The 18085-nt window shown below is 52.4% G+C and overlaps 7 protein-coding genes across 7 annotated transcripts; all 7 read right to left on the reverse strand.

Annotated features, from left to right (window-relative positions):
- Nucleotides 1-168: 168 nt before the first annotated feature.
- GstD1 (Glutathione S-transferase 1) lies at nt 169-816 on the reverse strand (the record flags this gene model as incomplete). Its single annotated transcript, XM_014693378.1, has 1 exon — nt 169-816. One exon carries the CDS (start codon nt 814-816, stop codon nt 169-171), a length of 648 nt encoding a protein of 215 aa, XP_014548864.1.
- A 936-nt stretch (nt 817-1752) lies between these two features.
- HET-E1_0 (Vegetative incompatibility protein HET-E-1) lies at nt 1753-3639 on the reverse strand (the record flags this gene model as incomplete). The annotated part of the gene is made up of 1 exon (XM_014693377.1): nt 1753-3639. One exon carries the CDS (start codon nt 3637-3639, stop codon nt 1753-1755), a length of 1887 nt encoding a protein of 628 aa, XP_014548863.1.
- Nucleotides 3640-4858: 1219 nt separating this feature from the next.
- Nucleotides 4859-7675, reverse strand: Spast (Spastin; the record flags this gene model as incomplete). Its single annotated transcript, XM_014693376.1, has 2 exons — nt 4859-6000; nt 6055-7675. The coding sequence occupies 2 exons, from the start codon at nt 7673-7675 to the stop codon at nt 4859-4861; spliced, it is 2763 nt and encodes a 920-aa protein (XP_014548862.1).
- Nucleotides 7676-8507: 832 nt separating this feature from the next.
- G6M90_00g016690 (uncharacterized protein) lies at nt 8508-9542 on the reverse strand (the record flags this gene model as incomplete). The annotated part of the gene is made up of 1 exon (XM_014693375.1): nt 8508-9542. The coding sequence occupies one exon, from the start codon at nt 9540-9542 to the stop codon at nt 8508-8510; it is 1035 nt and encodes a 344-aa protein (XP_014548861.1).
- A 1447-nt stretch (nt 9543-10989) lies between these two features.
- Nucleotides 10990-12169, reverse strand: ADH6_0 (NADP-dependent alcohol dehydrogenase 6; the record flags this gene model as incomplete). Its single annotated transcript, XM_014693374.1, has 2 exons — nt 10990-11638; nt 11736-12169. The coding sequence occupies 2 exons, from the start codon at nt 12167-12169 to the stop codon at nt 10990-10992; spliced, it is 1083 nt and encodes a 360-aa protein (XP_014548860.1).
- Nucleotides 12170-12904: 735 nt separating this feature from the next.
- Nucleotides 12905-13363, reverse strand: G6M90_00g016710 (uncharacterized protein; the record flags this gene model as incomplete). The annotated part of the gene is made up of 1 exon (XM_014693373.1): nt 12905-13363. One exon carries the CDS (start codon nt 13361-13363, stop codon nt 12905-12907), a length of 459 nt encoding a protein of 152 aa, XP_014548859.1.
- Nucleotides 13364-14552: 1189 nt separating this feature from the next.
- Nucleotides 14553-16904, reverse strand: EXG1 (Glucan 1,3-beta-glucosidase; the record flags this gene model as incomplete). Its single annotated transcript, XM_014693372.1, has 1 exon — nt 14553-16904. The coding sequence occupies one exon, from the start codon at nt 16902-16904 to the stop codon at nt 14553-14555; it is 2352 nt and encodes a 783-aa protein (XP_014548858.1).
- Between the last annotated feature and the right edge of the window lie 1181 nt (nt 16905-18085).

The raw sequence follows: 18085 nt of genomic DNA on the forward strand, positions 1-18085 counted from the left end.
TGTTTTATTAATCAAGTTGGCGCTATAGCCAGCAATATAAGTTATAACTCAGAGGTCCGCAAATGTCACCAAATCGTACCCAGCAGTTCGTTCCTTTTTGTTGCCTTCATTCTGGCGCAGCCGAAATGACAGCGAGACAAGACTGCCCAAAGCGCGCCCACAGACGCCTCAAAAGACACTCTTCAAAGCAGCCCGGCCCCCAACCCTCTCCATCCAGGCCTGAATGTGCGAAAACTTGTCCAAGTCCACCTTGAGCATGGCCACCCAGTGCATCAACGACCAGATGTGCGTGTCGGTGAGGCAGTAGGCGTCACCGAGGAGATAGTCCTTGCCCTTGAGCGCACCATCCAGTATGCCCAGAGCACTGTCCACGCCCTTCTTGGCCTCCTCGCCATTCATCTTCCTAGCCTCGGCCTGGGCCTCCGTCTCTTCGCCCTCCTTTTCGGAGTGGAGGAAAGAACCGAGTCGGGAGGCGTGTGCGGCGAGGTGGACGTTGGCCCATACAATCCATTTCATGGCCTCGCCGCGCTTCACACCGAGAGCCGGGTACAGCGACTTGTCGACGCCGAATGTTTCGCCTAGGTACATGGTGATTGCGGCGGACTCCCAGATGGGAACCCCGTCGTGGACGATGGCGGGCACAAGGCCGTTGGGGTTCACGTCGGACAGGTACTCGGGCGTGCGGGTGTCGCCCTTTTTGAACGAGAGCTCGACGCGCTCGGCGAGAGGTTCGGAAAGGCCGTGTTCGAGCTCGGCCAGGACGGCAACAGTCACGCCAGCCGTGGAGAAGGGAGCAAAGTAGAACTTGAGAACCATGGCGACTGCGATAAATTTGGTGTCTACGTGGTCGGTTAGGGCGTTGAGCAGAATCGCCTCGACTTGGGAGGAGATAGTGGCAATTGGAGGATTGATAATACGGAGAACAAAAAAGGAGCAAGGACTCTGGTCGCGGGATATTTATGTCCAGGCTCTTGGGGGGCCATCCGCGTTATGCTGCTCAGCTCCGAGCATAGCCCCCCGCAGCTGAGAGGCATTCACGCAGATTCACGGTGGCGTGAACGTCAGCAGCATGGACTGCTGGCACATACACCCACTGTAGTGAAAGTCGGTTTCTTCTCAGGATGAAATGCACTCGTGGCGTTGCACGCTCTGCCATGGTTTGACGAATCATGTCACACAATGGCAGCCACCTGGGCTACACGATGCGAAGAGTATTGTATTGATCCAAACAAGTCCCGGATAGAGCTACAAAGAGAATTGGGGGCCGGGCGCTCGGCTCCACACAACTCTGGAATAAGCCGTACTGCCCGGACCCTGTTATCCTGTGCGACACAAATGAGTCAAGTTGTGTTCTCGCCATGAAAGCGCGCTGACATGCAGAATAGCTAGGATCCTCGGCAGAGATGGTGCTTCTTTTGCGGTCGTCCGAGAAAGCCTGCACATGCTCAAACCAAATTTGGGAGCGGCTATCAATGAGCTATTGAAAGCGGGCGCTCGGAGAACCAGCCCGATGCCGACGAGCCGATGGCCGGAGCCGTGAGAGTGGAGACGGCTCCGACCGGGCCGTGCAGCCCCGTCACGCCGCTCCGGGTTCCGTCCGTGACCATTCCCTGTTGTGGACGAAGATGGATCAAAACCCATACTCCCAGTGCCATCCATCACTCTGCCGCCCAGCGCTAGATAGTCTGCTAAAAGCCCAGCAAGAGAAAACGGCCTCCCTGCGCGCTGAATAGCACCACCCTGCTCATGAGGTCATGCACCTATATACCCGTTTCCAACACGACAAGTGTCGATAGCATCGACTTTTGTTCGCAGCAGCTCAATCACACCTCTATACCCCCTCTTAACAGCCCGAGAAAGCGGCGTCTGGCCCTCACAATCTTCCGCGTCGACATCGGCGCCCTTCTCAAGCAGCAGTTTAACCACGGCCTCGTGTCCCCCCTCGGCAGCCCGCGACAGCGGCGTCTGGCTATTATAATCCTCGGCCTCGATATTCGCGCCCCTCGCCAGCAGCAGCTTGACAACAGCCTCCTGCCCCGCTTTGGCCGCCCACGACAGCGGCGTCTCGCCATCGTAGTCGGCCGCCTCGATATTCGCGCCCTTTTGAAGCAGCAGCGTGGCGACGGCCTCGTGGCCCCTCTTGGCAGCCCACAGCAGCGGCGTCTCGCCGTCGTAATCTTTCGCGTCAATGTTCGCGCCTCTCTCGAGCAGGAGCGTGACCACGGCCTCGCGCCCCTCGTTGGCGGCCCACCACAGCGCCGTCCAGCCGCGGCACTTGGCCTCGATGTCGGCGCCGTTCTTGAGCAGCATGAGGACGACTGTCGCGTGGCCGTGCTCGGCTGCGTGCATCAGTGCCGTCCGTCCGGTCTTGTCCTCCAGGTCGATTGTGGCGTCGGCTCGTGTCAGCAGCAGCCAGACGTTTTCTTCGAGTCCTGCTTTTGCCGCGTCGTGGAGGGCTGTGGGTTCTCCGAAGCTCATTAGTTTTGAGAGCGTTTCGTCGTCGTAGATGGCGTATTCTGCGGTGCCGTTGCTTCTTTCGACGCTGTTGGGCTGGCGTGTGGCCAACACGTGCTCTTTTTGGATGCAGAGCCGTCTTGTTGAAATTTGCGAGGGTCGGAGGTTTCTCATGTCGAGCTGTTCCAGCTTTTCGCTGTGGACCCTTTCGAATCGGTCCATTGTCAAGGATGTGTCTCTCACGTAGATGGCGATTGGCCCGTCTTTGCCATTTCCTTCTGCGCAGTTCAGGACCGCCAGGCCTAGTCCTCGAGGCCCTATGCCTACGAAGCGTAGTTCCAGGTGAACCCCCATACTGCTCACCGTTGAAGGGGCATCAGAAGGGCGCAGTGTGATGATGTTTTTGGAGCTCTTGAACGCAGCGGGGGAGGCGGCCAAAAGTCCACCGGACATGTCACCATGCGCCCATGCGAAGAGGCTATGGTCATCTGTCGTCCTTATGATTTCTTCCTGGAGCCTGGTGAAAGCTCGTTGTCCTTCTCCGTAAAGCAAGGGCATGTGAATGCGAAATATGCCCATTAAACAATAGGCAGTATCTTCGACCCTAGTTGTCTTCCTCTCCGCCGCCCATGACATTCTCTGTGCAATGCTAGCCGTTTCCAGATCGTCATGACCAGTAAGAATGCCGACTGGTATACCTGTGCATTGGGATATCTCCTGCCGCCGAGTTCCCTTGGTTCCTAGGTCGTCCCAGTTCTTACCAAAGAAATGGACTTCAGCTGGCGCGAGCAGCTCTTGCAAGGTCCATCCTCTTTGAAACCACTCGCTTTCGCACATGTCATCTACCAACCAGACATCGGCAAGATAGGCATAGCACCTCTCTGCTCTGTAGTACCAAAGGTACATAGAGTTGATTGCCTCCGACAGCTCGGCGCTGCTTGTCTTGTCAATGCAGCACGTGTCGATCCAAGCGTACTCGAACCCGTCGCATTGTGCTCGGAACGCGAATCGCCGCACCTTGTCGTAACCGCCTTTCTTTACACCCTGGCTTAGTAGCTCTCCCTTTTCCACATCCTGAAGGGAAAGCTCGCCTTCGCCCCATCTATGTGACAGGATGGCGTACTGGGGTGTTTGGCCCTCGGCGAATTCTTCCAAAGTAAGGGTGCCGGTGTTTAGCAGACGCATAGTTTACAACAACGTAGTTTGACACGATTGTTTCAGAGGCAGGGCCATGAAAGAAATGAAGGTGAAGCTTTGGTATGTAGGTATCCTGGCCTCACCGAGACGGAGATAGACAAAGAGAGCCCTCGAGAATATTTTGCAGTAGGAAGTTATGTTCAGTGGCCTCTGACTAAAAGACTTTTTGCTGTGTAATGGATTTCCACTGACTCAGGCCGAAAATGATAGGCCCATAATTCTGGAATACTCACGGGCGAGGGAATTAGTGTTGTGCTGGAGGAGAATTCATCGATTCAGCGTTATAAGAAAGCTAGCATCTAGCCCAACTAGAAGAATCTCACCTCGATTTCTTCCCCTCCCCCGCCATGCAAGCCGCAAGTCGGGACATGGAGGATTTGGGCTCCAAGTGTCAACGGGATGTGCTGGCCTTGGGACAGTGCCACTTCACTGGCTGCTGCATGTCGACGTTGCGCGACCGCCTCGCTTCGGTGCTCTCAGCCAACCAGGAGCGAAGTTTCAAGCACCATGCAGCCAGTCATGTGAATTCCAACAAGTCAGACGAAAGCCGACATCTATGTCGCGTCGGGCACACTGGCGAGCGGTTACGTGGCGTAATTCGAGCAGCTGGATGTGGATTTGATGCTCGTAGGTTGTGACAACGACCGCGGCTGTGCCTTTTGCCGTGAATGTGCAAAGCCGAGAGCGCATCTGTCGCAAACGAGGACGTGGCTAATTTTGAACAACACGCTTGTAATTTTGAAGAGCATGACTGGATTCCCCGCTGCAAGTTGTTCAGATGAAATGTGGAACGAAACAAAAAAGTATCGACTTCACCCTGCTAGTTTTGACTCAGGGTAAGGGGTCTGGGCTATGATGTATGCATGGCTGCAAGGACAAACTAGCAAGACTACATATGTAATAACTTGAGATCAGACATTGTTAGCCCATCACTTCTTGACATCAATAGCCTCATCTGATGCACATGGTAGCCTCTGATGATCACGATTCACATGCATGACACTGGCTGTCAACGAATAGAAGTAGAACCAGATTGATTTGCATTGGAGCGCCTCGTTTTTGTTTACCCGTGCCCAGAGTCAGCTTCCCAAGTCTTAATCTTTACCAACTGGTTGCAACCTGAACCTTGCTCGCAATTATGAGGAATGAAGTGAAACTGTCTGAGAAACATATTACAAACTCTACCAAAACATTCATACGCATTCAGTTACTCTAATTCCTCTCTCTTTCTCTTCTTTGACAAGCTTCCATTCGGCCTCCTTCCGATCACAGGGTTTGGTGCTTCTGTAGGTGCGTCTGCGACAGAGCAAGACGGGACCGCATTAGAGTCCGGCTTTTGCTTGCTCCTAGTTGGCCCCCCATCTACTACCTCCCTTTGAGTCACCTTTTGATCCTCTGCTAGCGAGAGCCCAGGCATGAAGGAATTGGACTGTTTTGCAGAGTTGTTAAGCGCGGGGATCATGGATTCGGGGAGAGTAGATCCTATATCCTCGGAGGCATCATTACAGTGTGCCTCGCCAAATCGCCGTGAAAACTCAGAGAGATCTCTAAGCGTCTTCTCAGAAACGCTGGGTCTGATTTTCTTGAGCGACTTTGCAAAGTGCGACACTGTGAGCCGTAGTTTACTCATCTTGACGCCGTTTGACATCTCCTTCACCTGCTCTATAGCCCATATTAACGCAGCTTCTGCGCAAAAACTACGCAGGTCCGAACCAGAGTACCCATCAGTCTGCCTAGCCAGAGCATTAATGTCTACTAGTGGATCCAGGTCCTCATCTTTCAGAAATAGCCGAAGAATCTTGGATCGCGACTCCTCTTCAGGAAGCCCGAAGAAGATTTTCTGAGGCAGCCGGCGATAAAACGCTTCGTCTAGATCACGAGGGCGATTTGTCGCCACCACGACAAAAGGAGCCGTGTCGCTCTTGGAAAGTCCGTCCATCTCTATGAGAAACTGAGTAAGGGCAGTCCGGTACCAGCTCTTGTCACTGGAAGAGCGACGGTAGAACAGTGAGTCCGCTTCGTCAATAAACAACACGCAAGGGAACATTGCTTTGGAGAGTTTGAACGCCGCTTTAATAAGTCTCTCCGTTTCGCTGACGTATTTGGAATGCACTGCTGCTGAGTCAATGGCAAGCATGCTTGCGCCGGAAGCCTTGGCAATAGCTCTGCAGAGATGCGTTTTGCCAGTTCCGGGAGGCCCGTAGAATAGTGCTCCGTTGATACGAATATGCTTAAGGAGGCAGCTGGATGCGACTTGCGGGTGGAAATCGGATAGCGAAACCAAGTGACGGACAGTCTCTTTTGTATCTTCATCCACAATGACGTCGTCGTACGTGCAATCGATGTCATCTAGCAGCATGCTCAGTACCGAGGTTCACATTGGGCAAATTCAGGTATAACTACCTGGGTTGATGATGCAGCTGATGAGCGACTTCTCCAACGGATCCGCAGCACTCTCAACTCTACGCAGTTTATCGACCCAACGTTCAGCCTTTGTCTCTGATATTTCGTTCGTATCCGGCCTGATTTTATTCGCAGTGCCCATCTCCACAGATGTCTCCGGGGCTCCCTCATTTGACTCGTCTGCTTCTTTTGGCTTTTCTGTTTCGCTCAGCTCTTCTCTCTCATCTGATTCTTCTGTCTGGCGGACTGTTTTCAGGAGGTCCAGACGCAGCAGAACAATTCGAACGTCCTCAGGATCAATATGGGACATTCCAGAGGCACGACCTGTTATCTGGGTGATAGCTCGCTGGAAGTCTCTTTCCTTCCATTGTGATGCTTCCACGAATTCATATCTTCCGTCGTCGTCCAGATTCCAGGCTGAGTAGGGCTGGAACATTTCAAGAACTTCGGGGACAAACAGGTGAGGAATGCGCAATCGCAGGAAGCGTTTAAGTCGCCTGGTATTTATTATGCTTGTACAGTAGCTCCCGGTAAGGTCTACCTTCCCTTGAAAGCAGAAAGGGGTCATAGTGACGATCGATGCGCTGCCCGCTGATATCTTTCCGCCGACTTTGGGAAGTGAACCGTTCCCGGAGAAAGAGACCAGAAGGACAATTCCACGCCCCGACAGCCGTTTATCTCGAATGCAATCACGAAATCTTTCTAGAATATAAGGCCTTTTTTGTATCATTTCAGACGAATCCCGAAGGTAGAGAAGAAGTGGAGGAGGCTCTGTCTCAAGTGGCTGCGGGCTGATGACAGCTGTGGCTTCTGGTCCATTCTCTCTTGCTGTGTTTGGCCGAGATTTGGAAATCTGAGTGTCTAGGATCGCCGCGATGGCTTGTTCAGTTCGATTCCAGGCATTTTTGGACGCATGCTGCTCAGGTTGGGTGCCGAAGTAGCGCACCGCCATTCCAGCAAAGTAGTCTCGATTGGGTTCTTTCTTTGACTGCGACTCTGGTAATTTATTTTCTGCAATCATTCTCTGCTCTTGATGATTAAAATCCCATCCCAAATCTTCCAGGTCTTCCAAGTCTACAGACACGAGAGTTGCCTGGAGGTCTTTTGCTAGATGTAGGATGACTCCGTCAACAAAGGGCAAGTCGAGATCCCATGAGGAGCAAAGAAGAACAGCTGCATGCGATGGGGATAGCTTCCCTTCCTGGTCGCGCATCAGAAATGCAGCCGTGACATCTCGCAGCTCGGAGAAGCTATCGTGCGAAAGTTGGTATTCGAGGATGTCGACTTCCTGATCCAGTGTGCCAGACTCATTAGTTTCGCCAGTATCCTGTCCAGAACTGTCACTCGCGGCGTTTGGGGACTCTTGCTTGCAAGTACCGGGTGTTTTCCCTAGGACTTGCTCCACGGGTGTGCTATATGCTGGTTTTGAAGCCTTTTGCTTGTCTAAGACATTATTGGCGTTCCGAAATACCAGCCTACATGGAAGCGGAAGGTCATTGAGCTCTGCTGTGGTCTTGACTTTATTGCTCAAAAACCAGGGTGGTAAAAGAAAGTCACTGCAGAGCTCTGTCGACGTTTTCGTCTGGCTTGACGCTTGCTTCCTAGCCAGTGGCGACATCATTTTGATCTGATGCATCCAGGTCAGCAAACATTCGGGACGCTGTGGGAAGAAAAAACAGGGAGTTTGGATAATATTAAAACGCGACAAGTCATGCAAATGAAGCTGGAGGGATGAAAATTGCGGAATGCCAAACAGCCAAGCGCGGCACCTTGCGCAGATGTCAACCACGTACAGTGTTGCGCCAGCTGGCCGCGTAAATGCTGAGATGCGCCTTCCATATTTGTTTCCCGAGAAGCCACCACTACATCTGCACTGCGCCGCCGTGATTGCAAGCCATGTACATTTCACGCGAGACTTTGGATTGGAGAAAGTCTCAAACTACTACTGCTGGCCTATGTTTTAGAGCGGATGCGTATCTTTGCTTCACTCTCCAAATAATCAAGACTGCAAAGCCGGCGTCGCAGGCAAGGTCTCATCGAAGGTTAGACTCCAAGATGTACAGTGCAAATGTCAAACTACTTGACAGAACCGTTATGAAACAAGGTTTATTATGTACATCGCTGCTGATAGAGATATAAACCATGCGCTCGCCAGTATGCAATGTTTTAATAACTCAGTATTATGGCTTATGCCTTTCATGTAACAATCATGTTAAATCTCGCTATTTGCCTCCGCGTCGATATCAGAAAGTGCAAAGTAAAGCTAAATCGGCCCAGCGCTCGCCCAGCGCATGCTCGTTTAATCCTGACCTTGGCACTAAGTGCTAGAGACGGTTGACGTAACTCATATAATGTTGAGAGCTGAACAGAAACTATAAGGATCCAATCCATCCTGGTGAAAATAAAAGCAAAGGAGCCATTGTTGGTCAGTGAGACTACTTCTGCCTGTCCTTTCAGCCAGTCAGGCCAAGTCGTTCAACGCCAGACCTAGCACTTTGAATGGCCGACCCTTCTTCGAGATCCCAAGCCTCTACGGTGCCATTCATTCTTCCTAACAGAAGTACTTTGGTATCGGCAGAGAATGCAGCAGCAGTGACCATGCTTCCAACACTGTCATTCTCGCGGCCTTCCCAAGCGATAAGTCCAGAGGCGACATCGACAACATCGAAGCCATTTTCAGTGCGATTTACCATCCAGCGCAGATCCGGAGAGATGCAAAGGGGCCAGCCCTCTGTGGCGCGGGTGGCATTGAGATTGTACGAAGTGAGGTAGTTGGTCTGCGGGAGCCAGATATGAACCATGGTTCCCCAAAGTGACACAATGGTCCGTCCATTGGGGCAAACGGCCAGCTGGCGTGGATTGGTTGATCCGCGGCCCTCGATTTCGAGCTTCGTGATGGTCTTGGCAGTCCTGGGGTCCGTGATGCGAACCGTGCCGTCGCGGGAGAGCGTAACAACCTTGTGATCGGGTGTAAAGGCAGCGTGGGTAATCTTGTCTATGTGACTGACAACTCTGCCGACTCTAGCACCCGTTCGCGCGTCCCACACTCCCATTCTTCCGTTGCCTTCACCAGCCGCAATAGCAATGCCATCTCTGCTCCAGACAACAGGCCCAGAAACAGCCCCCTTTAATTCAACGATCGTCTTGCCTGTGCAAAGGTCCCGAACTAATACGGTGCTGCCATGGTGATATTCCACACCCTGGCCAACTTGCACAGTCCAATCCCGGATGGTTGCAACTCGGTTCTTAGCAGCCCCCGCGGGTCCAAGAGCAGCGTGAGAGCCGGTGACTTTGGTGTAGCCCTTCTGGCTGGATAGGTCAAAAACGTCAACCCACGACTGACCTGTGCTTGGGGTGGCATAGACGCTGAATGCGGAGGCCAAAGAAGACGAAGTAGGAGACATGCCCACAGAAGTAATCTCTGTCTTGGCGGAAACGCATTGGTAACGTCGTATAAGTGTTAGTTCTGAAGGCGGGGCCTCGGGCATTTCTGAAGGAGAGGACCTGGGAAACCGTGATTAGTTTTGTTTGCACGAAAAAGAAATTCGTATTTTGCTTGATAGACGTGAGCGCCTACATGATGAGAAGTCTAAAATAGGTCGTTTGCGTGGATGGCTCACGAGCGTTTAGTACTCTTAAGCGATGGGTTTCCGAAGGGTATTTCGTCAGCCACTACAAGACAAATGAGGCGAACGCGTTGGCAGGGTTGATGAGCGGTTATGTGTGTTGATAGCTTTCGAATTATATATATTGATTCGCCTAATGTATGTGCTGATGATGCAGAAAAAGAACGGCTGAAAACTGGTGGGTGAAACGCATTCTTAAGTTTCCCAACACAAGATGAAGTTTGGACTTCATCGTGATAACTTTCTTCCCCACTTGCGACATATTGGCAATCACGGTTATTTCTCGAGAGATGATTCAAACAAAGCCATCCCGATATCGAAATGGAAAAAACTGGTCACTGCCCGGTATGCAGCCGCCGAGAGCCGAGTGACAAAGCGGCTATGGGCCACATTGCTGATCAAACGACAACGGCCTCACTGACAAGCTGACGCCAGGAAAACAAGACTATGACACGCCCGCCGCTAAAGAAAGAATCTGGTTGGGCCTTGGCCGAGATTTCGATTATCAAAGCGGCAGGGACTCCGCACTGGGAGGGCTGAAATGTGGCTAACAGGGTATGGCGCTGAAGTTCGGAGGACACTCTTGGTATGAAGCTTAACAATACGGAGTATGGCTAGCCGATGGTTTACTGCTCTCGTCTGCTGCACATCAATTAGCGTTTGTCAGACCTTGAGAGATTGGAAATATGCCAGGGCAACAAACTCGTCACAGCGCCCATACACCAACAGCTGTTAGTGCACGTGTAGGCAGGTACTTGTCCTTCCAAATTGAGCTCGCCGAAAGAACATATCGCCAATGCTTCTACTGCTGTTCCAGGAATCTGGTTCCGAGTGACTCATGTGGTGCGACCGTGCAAAAGGATGCAGGACCCTGGATGAGAATGAATGTGAACGGATTTGACAGGCCAGTTTCGCGGCAAAACGTGGTGCAGGTTCGGCGAGGCTTCTTCGGCGAGACCAGTCTGGACTAGCGCAACCGACTGCGGAGCTGTGGGGCGCTGGTGATGGACGACGGAGTAGCACCACCGAAAAGGCTGCAAAGTTGGAAACTGAATATGCTGAGACAGTGGCTCCTGTTCATGGTTGTTTCATCCAATTCAATCTTCACCTGACGGTGCGGAGTTCTAGTGTGCAGAAAAAAATAGCACCCAATACGGAGTAACAAATCGGCAACAACCAGCTGACGTCCTGTGGCTCCTTCCCAAACCGCCAACCAAGACATCAAGGTTCCCATTTGGCTGTTGTTGCACAAATTTAAAGTACACACGTTGCCCATCATCTTTCGCATCATATCCAGACAAGATCCTCATCAGTTGCCAAATGCCTCATCATAACCCGTCATGCAGGATCGATAGCGAACGCTGCTGTTCTCCAGCTTGGCCATGGCCTGCTGCAGGCCTTCCCTTGAGATGGGAATCTCCTCCACCCATGATTTAATGCCCTTCTCAGCAGCAAGCTCGAACATTTCCAGCATCTCCCGGCGGCTTCCCAAGTGCGAGCTTCCAATGAAGCAGCCATTTGAGATGAAATCAAAATTATTCACCTTGATGCCTTCACCACCGGGTAGGCCGACAGAGTTCCATCGGCCGTGGACGTCGAGCAGGCTCAGGTACTCGCTGAGCTGGAAGCCGTCGAATGAGTTGGCCGTGTTGATGATGAGATCAAACGTCATCTTGTGCGGCTCGTTCCAGCCCTTCTCGCTCGTGGCCAGGAATCCATCCGCGCCCATCTTCTTGGCATCCGCCTCCTTGGCCCGTGAGCGGGAAATGGCCCAGACTTCGGCTCCCAGCGCCTTTGCGAACATGACGGCGAAGTGTCCAAGACCACCGATGCCAACGACACCAACCTTCTTGCCCGGCCCAGCCCCGAATCGCTTTAGGGGGCTATAAACCGTGATGCCGGCGCAGAGCATTGGCGCAGCCTCTGAGCTGGTGATGGCATCCGGGATGGGGTACACCCTATAAGCTGATGTTAGCATCTGTGCCTGCCCCGGTCGTCAGATTGGCAGCCTGACCAGCTGTTGTGCAGCACAGATTTGGGTTTCTTTCTCCTTACCAATATTCATGGATTCGGCTATGTGATGAATAACCTCCCTGTGTCGTGTAGCCGGTATCCAGGTAGGGTGCGCCGTAGGCGTCAATCTGATGCTTACAATACGTCTCGTTGTCGTTCTTGCACTGTCGGCAATCCAGGCACGAATACACCTGGGCACCGCAACCAACACGCTGCCCAACCTTGGCCAAGGTGACCTTGGGTCCAACGCGCAGGACTTTGCCAACAACTTCGTGCCCGACGGCCAGCGGGTAAGGGCAGCCTCCCCAATCGCCACTTATGGTGTGCATGTCACTGGCACAGACACCACAGCATTCGATCTTGATGTCGACGTCGTAGTCGCCAAAGGGACGCGGGGTCCAGGAGTTTTTCTCAAATTCGAGCCATCTTTCGGCGGCCGGGGCTTGAAAGCCACTGAACTTGTCGGGATAGGACATTGTTCGTTGGCAACCAATATGAAGGTCAAGTTCAAAGTCGCGATATCAGCTGAGTGGATGACAGGAATGACTTGGTCGACACGGTTTTGCAACGCCAGGCGGGTATGAGATTTAAAACTGGTTCAGGGAGTACGAGACGAAGCCAGGAGAAACGAACGGCAGGCAACCCATATATTAACCTACGTTCAATCCTGGAGAGCTGCCCCTCATCCTACGAGGACACACTTGCACATGAGGGGCACATTGTCCGTCTCGTGGGGAACAAGGGAGCCACCTCAATCGCCATGAATTACAGTCCAGATCTTGTTGCCCCAAGATCAAAACCGGCGTTGCGGCACCAGCGCGGGCACAAGCCCGGTCGTTGTGTCCAGGAAAGAAATGAAGGGTTTGGACAGGCTCGGTGTCAAACTCCCCGAACCTGGGGGGACCTTTTACCCCGCCATGACGACAGTGCTGAATGGTGGCTTGATAATCCATTTCAGAGCACCGATTCTTCCACCAACAAAAAGCGTCGGATGCAAACAGCAGCGGGCGCGAGTTGGACCTCGTCGATATCAAGGCCGGGCGTGGCAGAAATATGGCAGCATCACGGGTAGGAATGGAATTTTATTTTTCCTCGTCTTTTTCTCCTAGAGCCTCCAGTCTTGTCGCTTCTCGACATGTATTGCTCAACATCCTCGATCTACGTACATAGTAAATGAATCTACATACTTACATGAAGAATGCCACACCCGCCTAGCCTTGTCGTCTCTTTGAATCCCGCAACCCAACACCCGCGAGAAAACATATCCTCAACGCAGCCCCAGCATACACCCACGGCACGTTCCCCCAGTCCCCGGCATTCCAACCAAACACATCGTAGTAGATGGCGGGCCCCAGGGCCCTCATCGAATACAAATGGCCAAAATCCGCAATCAGCATCACGAGCAGGACGGTCCTCCAGACGCGCATGTCCCACGTCGACCGCAGGACAAGGGCCTCGTTGATAGCAAAGAAGAAGTACATATTCGCCAGCTGGGACATGGCGACCGACGTGCCGAGCGGCAGGGCAGAAGCGTCCGACGGGGCAGACACGCCATCAAGCAGCGCCAGGTAGTCACTTTGGCGGAAGTGGTTGAAGTAGGCGCCCACCAGGGCCGAAACGGGCTCCAGAAGCAGGAAGAAGAGGCGGAAGCCCTGGCGCTGAGCGGCCATTGTGGATTAACTCGCTGGTGCGACGGAGGTGGTGAAGTCTCTGGTATTCCGTACGGAGTAGCAAATTTCTCAGTTTCGAAGTTGACGTTTGAGCTACCGGGTAGGTGGGCTCGCAGGGTCCGGGGGTGGAGCCCACACTGATGCTACAGCCCCATTTTTTGTTCCGAACCAGCAGCATCACTCCCATACAAACTTGGCCTCATCTCCAAGCCATTTGATCTTCACGTATCCAAATCCCACGTACCAAACACCGCCCGCTAACTAAACAACGATCGCAGCCCAAAGGAACATTGAAGCAAACACCAGACCCAATCCCTCCAAAAGCACCAGACTTTAGGTAACCACATCCCAGGCCAAGGCCAGACACCAAGCACCGTCATACTTTGTACGCAGCAAGCAAATGCATCCAGTCGACGACAAGCTGCAAACGCAGGACCCCAAAGCTTTCAACAGCCAAAGCAGCTTTGTCTTCTGGTGCCATTCCTTCCATGCCCCGAGAGTGTCCCTGCGGCAGCTTCAATCAAGATGAAATAGAAAGCACGAGCCCGCCATATCGTCGCACCCCATCAACCACCTTGTTATGCATTGCTCCACGGTGAGCAAGGCGTCGAGTTAAATCTTCTTTGCTGCATGTAGCCGAACAAATTAAAACAGGCTCATTTGGCGCCATGTTCGAGGCCTGGTGGACATAAACAATTTCATTTGTCCCTATTATTTGTTCATTCAGTCGCACGTTGCACACCACCACACCGTGTCATCCAAGAGCTACGTCATTCGTGCTTGCACCAGCCTTGAGTCATTAAATCAACTACCTATATTGGAAAGCTACCTAGGTATATTGCAACAAACACATCGATATTCTGCTCGTCAGTCTACTGCCCCTGGCGTGCGTCACTCGCAGCTGTCGCGCCGCAACACTTTTTGAATAGACAATCAAAACATGCCAAAAAGCTTCGTCACATCTCCAGCCCATATATATATGTATTGCTCATTTATGTTCAGGCATCGAGGTCGCAACGACAAACACAGTCGTTGTCCGAATGGCAATTGACAGATCGCTGCACGCCGCCAACGTCTCGTGCAACGTCTTCGTTGATGCAGCTGCATTTGCTACGCCAGCAGTCTTTTCCTGGCCAAGAACATCTTCTCCAGGCCCCTGGCTTTCTGGTGGTAGCTTTTCGTCATAATCCTACGATGACGCAAAAGCAGCAATCGCGGCGCAAAAATTATTGCGGTTTTCAGAGTCTTGGATCGCTGCCTGTCCATTCAAGGTCACCATAGAGACGCTAGCCTTGGTGCTGATGCCGAACATGTGTAGCTCGGAATTCTCAATAGAGATCATCTCGTCTTGGCAGTTGTTGGCAGCCACACATTCCTGGTCGTAGTTATCGTAGAAGCTGTACAAGCCGCCGCCATACACAAAGACGTTGCTAGAGTTCTGAGCTCGAAGACCCCATGTGCGGGCACACCTAGGACCGGTGCACGTGGAGAAGTCGGGATCAGAGAACTGGCTGTTGACCTTGAATGGGACGCGGGCATCTGGGTTGCCCTGCATATATGCCGTCTCGGTTTGAATGAGTGACATGTAAACATTCTCAGCGTTGGTGAGCTGGTAGTTATAAAGCTGGTTGTGCTCAGAAGCCGTTCCCCACAGCCAGAGTCCCTTGGTGCTCTCGATGAGGACGCCACGACCGTTGTAAATGTTGATTTGGTTGTGGTCAGCCAGGTCAAGCTCATGATCGGCGACCCAGAACCAAGTGTTCTCGAAGTAGGCACTGGCATCCCGAGTAACGTGGACCAACATGAAGGAGCCAACGCACCGGGGGTTGGGCGGGGCCTCTGTTTTGGGATCCTTGCTGCACTTGTCTGACTGGAGCTTAGTGCCAGTGGCGCCCGCAACGCGGAAGTGAACATCCCAGAGACCGACAGATCCCTTGCTTTCGCCAGCAACATTGACCTGCATAAGAATAGCGCCGGGCTGAGGGCCCTTAGTTGCAAGTATGAAGTCCTGCATTTCGATGTTGCCAGTCTCGCCAGGTTGACCGACTTGGAACACAGGCTTGGGCTTTGACTCATCTGCGAAGTTCTTGCAGCCACCAGCGAGAATTAGGGGCCATGACTCGCCAACAATCTTGACGTCCTTAGGGACCCTGACGGTATCTTTAATGACGTAAACACCATGGTCGATGTAAACAATCTCGCCCGGACGGATATTGTCGAAGACTTGCTGGAAGGCAGCGGTATCATCAGTCTTCCCGTCACCTTTGGCGCCTTGTGACTTGACAGAAATGAACTTGGACGCCGGAACGGTCTCATACTGAGGCTTGCTTTTTGTGACAATTTTGCCGGTGCTGTCGGTAAGAGCAGCAGGCTTAGGAACGGGACTTCTCGCATCCTGTCCGGCCTTGCCAGTTGCGCCTACATATGATCGGCCTTGCACCCAGGATTGGATGAGAGAATTGCCAGCTAGAATCGTCTGATTTCTGTCATTCTGGACGGCAACAGGGACGCCCTTGGTCGTGTCAACATTGTCCAGAACAAGAGTACCATTGGTGCCTGATTGGCTGGGTTTATAGGCGGTGATGATACCGACACGAGTGTTGGAGATGGTGCTATCGGTAAGAAGAACGGATCCGACAGTCTGGACGCTGCCTCCGTTGGCCATGTTGATACCAACGTCGCAGTTGTCGATAGAGATGCCGTGCAAAGTCCAGACCCAGTTCCAGTTCATGAAGATGGCAGTTCCACAGTTGTTAAACTTGAGGTTGCGAGTGGTGAACTGCTGGTTGCCGAAAAATGCGCCAAGAGCACCACCGTTGAAGGTCAAGTCGCTCATGAAACCGCCAGATCCATTCTCCATAAAGATACCCTGCTGCTTGTTCTGGGATGATTTGCTCTGAACCATGTTGAACACAATGTTTTGCAGCGAGGTGGCCTGAGCAACTTGCCAGTGGATACCCGTACCAGTCTCTTGGCGAAGATCGGTGAGATCAATGACGAAGTTTCGAATTTGCCGAAAGAAGTTGTTTTGGTTGGTATGCCAATTGCTGCCGTCGCTTTTATAAGGATTCGAGTCGATAACGGCAATTCCCTCAAAGTTGGCGCTGGCCTTGAGAGTAGGCACGCTAGCAGCATCACCAACAAGCTGCGTATAGTAATATTGGATGATGGGCTTTGACACAAGGTAGGTACCGGGAGGAAAATACACGAGGGCGGGAGTTGTGGTTCTAGAGTCGCACCCGTCACCACAGCGCCCCCCGTCCGAGATGGCCTTATTGATGGCGTCGGTATCATCGGTAATTCCATCGCCCTTGGCGCCGAACTCTCCGTCTTTCACGTTGCGAAAGACGGAGTAAGTTCCATTAGCAAAGGGCGCATTACCCTGTCGCTTTATGTCCGCCATCCACCAGCTTCCGTTGGTGGCAACATTGGTAAAGTTGGTAAACTTAACATCGAAGCCAGGTGATGGTGCTGCAAGTGAGGGCGAAGAAAAGAGTTGGAGCGTCAGCAGGGACGCTGAGACGAATGTCGACAGTCCCATGGTGAAATGGAATTAGCTGCCTGTTCGTTTGAAAGATGCCCGTGTCTTATGATCAACTGAGAGTTTCTGCGAGAAGAGAAGACTTAATAGTCAGCAATGATGGCCGTGGAAAGGATTGCGCGTAGAAGAGCTGGTGATGCAAGGCAGAATCTTGTGACGTTTGGGTTGTCACATTCAACGCAAGAGATGCTAGAAACTCTGGACGCAGAGAAGAACGGACATGTGTACCAAATATACTTTGAGGGTAGTGGTAAACCAAAAGAGAGAAAAATCGCCAATAGGCCAACTGACGTTGAACCAGACCAAGTCAAGGATACAGTCAAACCAAACAAACGGACTATAGAGCAGAGCGCCTCATTATATACGACTGCTATGGACAGAGCAAGCCATGGAGCCGGTTTGAAACGTCCGCCCAGGTATCAATTGGAACATAGTGATTTGGGGGGGGCCAAGATGCCGCTTGGGTTTATGACCAGCATCTTGGGAGGAACTATAGATGCAACTTGGGAGTAAATCCGGCCCTATTGAGTGACCTAGCTCTTGCACGGGACTTGAGTGCATCACATGGCCGGCCATGTCAATCCCACACAGCAAGACTTCTTGTGCAGGGGTAAATCGGACTGGAGGTTCGTCCTGGCCAAGCCAGGAGAGCACCATGACCAGTAGCGCGACGACAGAATTGTGAGAGGTGGTTGGTGCGAGGGCGTACAACGACCAGGGGAACAAGGGGGTCGGCGTATCAATACAGGAGTGCCAGATGAAGGCCAATCCATTCTCCACAACACCATGGCAGTCACTTGCCTGCGACAAAGGGGGAAGTTTTTGCAAAGTGCAAATGCACCCTGTCACGGCACTGCCAGACTATGAGTTCGCTCGTCGTGGTGATGGTCACCCGAGGAAAAGGTGCCGACGGTGGAAAGGATGCCAAGCGAATAGGCAAACGCAGCATTATGGACTCCAGAATGCTTTAATGTTGTGAGGGTGAAGAGCAAAGGGTGACGCAACGCAATGCAAGGAAGATGAGGTCCATTTGGTTCGAATCGTCCCAAGTCGGCTGGTAGGAAATGTGATGCAGTAAAGCACGGGGAAGGAGCAAAAACGTACCGATGCAATGCGCGGCTGCCAGGTAGGAATTAAGGAGCGAGAGAAGTGTTTGTCGAAGGCCCGAATCGGGGCCAAGT

This window comes from Metarhizium brunneum, chromosome 1 (genome assembly GCF_013426205.1).
Source record: "Metarhizium brunneum chromosome 1, complete sequence".
NCBI classification, from domain to species: domain Eukaryota; kingdom Fungi; phylum Ascomycota; class Sordariomycetes; order Hypocreales; family Clavicipitaceae; genus Metarhizium; species Metarhizium brunneum.